Consider the following 6,000-nt stretch of genomic DNA (forward strand, 5'->3'; position numbering starts at 1 on the left):
CCCGAGGAAGTGGCGGATGTGGGTACAGTTACAACAGTTCAGCAACATTTCGATAAGTACATGAATAAGAAATGTTTGGAGGGAAATGGGTCAAGCGCAAGCAGGTGGGACTACTTTAGTTTGGGATTATGGTCGGCATGGACTACTTGAACCGAAGAGTCTGTTTCCGTGCCATATGACTCTATAAGACAGTGAAGAAACAGATTTACAATCAGACACCAGAACGAGAATACACCCGACAGAGAAAGAGAGACAGGTTATGCCACATTCCCCTTAGAAAATGAGGGCTGGTGGTAGGAAGAGAGATCATTCAAACGATGAAAGGTTTCCACAGAGGAAGCAAGACCTGGGCTCACCAGGAGTGCTGGAGGTTAACGGTATCTCAAGGGGAGGTGGACACATACGACCAGGACAGAAATAGAGGTTTACACCGATAGGGTGATGTAGTGATTGGAACCAGGTTGACCGTGTTGACTATGAGATCCTTGATTGGGGTTGTTAACCTCAGCCTATCAGGAAGATCCTGGCTGACCTGACCAAATTAACTAAGAGATTAGAAACTCCTCAGTCCAAGCGAATAACTCCGAGCAGTCTGGCCACAGCCAGTGTACTGTGCATTAGTAATAATGGTGACAGAGTACCAGCATCTGTGCAATTATTTCAGGTGAGACGGGAAAGGATGGACAAATGATGTATAAACACCAGCATTGATGTTACAGGCCATTCGGCCTAACATAACCCAGTACAAATCTGTATCCCTTTCATTAGTTAATGGATTGGAAACAAGATTGGGGGCAGTCTGGTGGCTCAGTGGTTAGCACCGCTACCTCACAGCACCAGGGATCCAGGTTCAAATCTGACCTCAGGCGACTGTCTGTGTGGAGTTGGCACATTCTCCCTGTGTCTGCTTCTGGGTGCTTCAATGTCCTCCCACAGTCCAAAGATGTACAGATTAGATGGATTGGCCATACTAAGTTGTCCCATAGTGTGCAGGGATGTGTAAGCTAAGTGGGTTAGCCATGGGAAATGCAGGGTTACAGAGATAGGGTGGGTCTGGTGAGATGCTCTTCAGAGGGTCAGTGTGGACTTGAGGGGTTGAATGGCCTGCTTCCAGACTGTAGGGATTCTATGATCCTAAAAGGAAGCTGGGATCTGTTAAAGTGATAAAAGGCAATTCCCACCCTTGCCAGAGACACAGGGAAAACCAAAATTCACTGTCTGATAATCACTGAATACAATGATAACATGGCTGTTAACACATCCTCAAAACCACTCTCTGTAGGTGGATGATTATTCCCCACTGGAGGGTAACCTTTAGTGCTATAGGATCGGAAACATCACTTGTTCCCAGGAAAGATGTGGAAGCGTTGGAAAAGGTGCAGAGGAGATTTACCAGGATGTTGCCTGGAATGCAGGGAAGGTCTTACAAGGAAAAGTTGAGAGAGCTAGGTCTTTTCTCTTTAGAACGACGAAGGATGAGAGGTGACTTGATAGAGGTGTACAAAATGATCAGAGGTATAGATAGAGTGGACAGCCAGAGACTTTTTCCTAGGGTGGAGGTAGATATTACGAGGGGGCATAGTTTTAAAGTGAGTGGAGGTAGATATAGGGGAGACGTCAGAGGTAGGTTCTTTACTCAGAGAGTGGTAGGGGCGTGGAATGCACTGCCGGAGAGGATAGTGGAGTTGGCCTCATTAGGGGCATTTAAGCGGCAATTAGATAGGCATATGGATGATAGTATAAGGTAGGGGTGGAGGTTAGATAGACCTTAGGTTTAAGGTAAAAGTTCGGCACAATATCATGGGCCAAAGGGCCTGTAATGTGCTGTACTGTTCTATGTTCTATGTAATTATAGGAAATATAGTTATGGAAGAATGTTGTTAAACTGGAAAGGCTGCAGAATAGATGTACAAGGATGTTTCTAGGATTGAAGGGTTTGAGCTATAGCGAAAAACTGGAAATATTTTCCCTGGAGTGTCAGAGGCTGAGGGGTGACCTTATAGAGATTTACAAAATCATGAGTGGCATGGATAAGGTGAATAGCCAAGGTACTTTCCCTCAGGATAGTGGAGTCCAAGACTGGAGGGCATAGATTTAAGGTGAGAGGGGAAAGATTTAAAAGGGACCTAAGGGGTAAATCTTTCACGCAGAGGGTGGTGTTAGAGGAAGTGGTGGAGGCTGGTACAATTACAACATTTAAAAGGAATTTGGATGGGTGCATGAAGAGGAAGGGTCTAGAGGGATAGAGACCAAATGCTGGCAAATGCGACTAGATTAGTTTAGGATATCCGGTCGGCATGGACGAGTTGGACCAAAGGGTCTGTTTCTATGTTGTACAGCTCCATGACTCTACGACTGTATGTGCAGAGTGCGTCTTCTTTTGGGGACAGGTACATGGGTTGGAAAGGGGTTTCGAGGAATATGGGCCATATGCATGGAGGTGGGACTAGTTCAATTTAGGAAACCTGGTCAGCATGGACGAGTTGGGCTGAAGGGCCTGTTTCTGTGCTGTACGACTCTAACGTTTTCAGTGTGTGCCCGTCAGGACAATTTGCAAGAATAGAAATTCAAGAGGAAATCCAACATTTAAACTGCTTGAGAGGAGAGTGCTAATGGGTTGGGAAATGGACTCTAATTGGTGGAGGTATTGCAAGTGTGTCACACCATGACCCTGACTATTGCAAATCTCCCTGGCTCAATTCCCAGGAATGCCCTGACCAATGAAAGTCAGCTTGTCCGATTGAATTTTTTTCTGAAAAGCTGGTAGTTAAATGTCAGTGTAAAAACGGAAAAGGCCTGCTCGACCCACTGAGTTTCTCCAGCACTTTCTGTTTCTCCAACATCCACAATTCTTTGCTTTCGTTTAACTGTCGGACATCATTCTCCATGGCAACACCTCAGCCAATCAGAGACCCAATGCCCAACCAGTCAGCACTCTCCTCTTGTGAGTGCTGTCTTCCCACTTGAATTGGTGCTCTTGCCAACTGTCTTCATTGGTGCAAGACAAACAGCTTTGTCAGCAGTATTTGGTTAGAGAACAGTCATTTGGTGATCATATGATCATGTGAGGCACATAGTGATCATGTGAGTATGCCGTAATCCAGGGCTAGGAAGTCAATGATTTGGGTGCGAATCCCTCCACTGATATTTGAATTCAATGAAACATATCTGGAACTGAAACATTGGCTAGCAACAATGGTGAGAATTGGACTGTCATTAAAAACCCCACCTGGTTCACCAAAGCCCTTTGGGGAGAGAAATCTGCTATTCCTTACACGGTCTGGGCCGACATGTGACCCTCAGAGCCACGGCAATTGGTTCACTCTTAGCTGCTCTCTGAAATTTCAAAATGGAGTCACTTAACTGGGCTCCTCTCCCCCCACCCCCCAATTTTTAATGTTGACCCAGCCAGTGATGCCCACATACAATTGTGTGCAGTTTTGGTCTCCTAGTCTGAGGAAGGATATTCTTGCTATTGAAGGAGTTGAAGGAAAGTTTATCAGACTGATTCCTGGGATGGCAGCACTGACATATGAAGAAAGACTGGATCAACTGGGCTTGTACTCACTGGAATTTAGAAGAATGAGGGGTGTCTCATAGAAACATACAAAATCCAGATGGGACTGGACAGGCGAGATGCAGGAAGCATGTTCCCAATGTTGGGGAAGTCCAGAAGTAGGAGTCACAGTCTAAGAATAAGGGGTAAGCTGTTCAGGACTGAGAGGAGGAAGAATTTCCTCACTCAGAGAGTTGTGAACCTGTGTAATTCTCTCCCACAGGAAGCTGTTGGGGCCAGACACATTCAAGAGGAAGCTGGATGTGGACCTTGGGGCTAAAGGGATTAAGGGGTATGGAGAAAAAGTGGGAATGGGATCCTGAGATTGCATGATCAGTCGCGATCATACTGAATGGTGGTAAAGGCTCGAAGGGCCGAATGGCCTACTCCTGCAGTTATTTTCTATGTTTCTACCCAGAGAGGGTTAAGTGATTCAAATGGCCGATGCCACATGTTCCGACTCGGATTCCGCAGATTTTCCCGGCGGGTGGTTACCTGTGTAGAAAAACCCAGCTCCTGCCAACAGTCCGGGCTCCGTTTGCGCGTAGAAAGGCCAGCCCTTGAAGCTCTCCAGCCGGCACCCCTCCTCCATCAGCTGCTGTCGTCGGCCCAGTGGCACCTTCCCGGGCGGTTGGACCCGCACGGCGTACTTGGGAATGTCGCCGACGTCCAGCATCTTGAGGAAGCCGCAGTCGGGCTCGAACCGCTGATGTTCCAATCGGGGCGTCTTGGTGATGCCCGTGTTGCAGAAGATGCCCCCGCAGCAGAAGCACTGCACACTGGTCTGCAGTCCCGTGTAGTAAAATCCCACGCCCGCCATCTCCTCGGGACTCCAGCTGATGAAGGGGTCGATATCCTCGAAGCTCTTCAGCCTCTTCAGTTCACTCCTCATCCGAGGGTTGTAGCCCCTCTTCCTCTGCCGGCAAATGGCAGCTTCATCCTTCTCCATCTGCGCCACGAGTTCGGCCATGTTGATGTTGAGCCAAGGCATCAAGGACTGGAGCTCAGCGGCGTCCAGTTGTCGGTGGTGGGTGGCAGATGTCTCGGTGCCCCCCGCTGCACCCTCCGGTGGGGGCGCCGGGTCTTGAGTTGCCATGATCTAGATATCAACGGATCAGAATGTCAGCAATGGCACACCATGAGGCCATACAGCCCATCGCGACTGCGCTGGCTGTGTTTCCCTGCACTAATTTCCATTTCCCCTGCATCCCTGCACACCATTTCTATCCCAATAACCTTCCGGTAGCCTCTCTTCAATGCCTCAATTGAACCTGCCCCCATCACAAGGCAGTGCATTCCAGACCCTAACCACTCACCGGGTGACAAAATCTCCTCCCACATCATCCTCGCTTCATTCACACGTCACTTTCCCCTCTCCTTCTTGTTCCGTTTAGGCATGGGAACAGCTTCTCCCTACCTATATCCAACACCCACCCACGTATTTGGAAGCCTCCATCACATCTCCCTCTGAGCCCTGTTCTCTCCAAGGAGAACAGTCTCTAACTTCTTCGAAGATAAAAAAAATCCGAAAGAACTGCAGATGCTGGGAATTACAAACAAAAACAGGAATTGCTGGAAAAAGCACAGCAGGGTGTGGCAGCATCTGTGGAGAGAATTCGGGGAGTTAACGTTTTCAGGTGCAGTTCTGAGGAAGGGTCACCGGACCCCAAGGGTTAACTGTGATTTCTCTCCACAGATCCTGCTGAGCTTTTCCAGCAATTCCTGTTCCTGTTCCCAACTTCTTCAATCTATCCTCATCGCTGAAGTTTCTCATCCCTGGGACAGTTCTTGTAAATCACTTCTGCACTCTCTCCCTCTCTGATGTGATCACATCTTCCCTATATAACATGGCGCCCTGAGCGGTACACAACCCTCCAGCTGAGGTCTAACACGTGTCTTGTACAAGTTCACCATCACCTCTCTGCTCTTAGGCCCTATGCTCCTATTAATTAAAGTCAAGGGCAGTATGTATATTTGAACAGCTGCTCTGTCCCTCTGATCTGTGCACACATACACCCAGATCCCTCTGCTCCTGCACCCCTTTTTTTAGGATTGCATCCTCTGTTTCCTACTGTCTTTCAATGTTTTTCACCTCACCTTCCACCATCAAAGGACAGTAGGCATATTACCGCCTGCCAAGTAACCAGACGAGGAGTGGAGGTTCACCAGAAAGGTCCCACGTTTGAGAAAGTATAAAACAAAGGAGGTCTGGTGGGCACGGGGTGGGCGGTGTATGGAGCCCACTTCTAGGTGGGGGCACAATTGGCACCAGAAGCCAAGGAACGCGCATCGTATCTTGGTCGAACAGCCAGGCGTGAGTGCCAATCGGTCAGGGGGTTAGAGTTAGAGATAGCAGGAACTGCAGATGCTGGAGAATCTGAGATAACAAGGTGTAGAGCTGGATGAACACAGCATCAGAGGAGCAGGAAGGCTGACGTTTCGGG

At 48.4% G+C, this 6,000-nt stretch overlaps 1 protein-coding gene across 3 annotated transcripts in view; it reads right to left on the reverse strand.

The window, feature by feature from the left end:
- Nucleotides 1–4,652, reverse strand: part of LOC109917725 (baculoviral IAP repeat-containing protein 1-like) — a 30,919-nt gene extending 26,267 nt beyond the window's left edge. For 2 of the 3 annotated variants that reach the window (XM_048620165.1, XM_048620164.1), the window contains exon 1: nucleotides 4,052–4,642. In XM_048620165.1, the coding sequence (XP_048476122.1) occupies nucleotides 4,052–4,547 (496 nt within the window). In that variant the 5' untranslated portion in view covers nucleotides 4,548–4,642. Of the gene's footprint in view, nucleotides 1–4,051 lie in introns of all 3 variants that reach the window. The other variant, XM_048620163.1, reaches the window with a different exon arrangement.
- Nucleotides 4,653–6,000: the final 1,348 nt, after the last annotated feature.

Source organism: Rhincodon typus, chromosome 45 (assembly GCF_021869965.1).
Source record: "Rhincodon typus isolate 14 chromosome 45, sRhiTyp1.1, whole genome shotgun sequence".
In the NCBI taxonomy this organism is placed as follows: Eukaryota; Metazoa; Chordata; class Chondrichthyes; order Orectolobiformes; family Rhincodontidae; genus Rhincodon; species Rhincodon typus.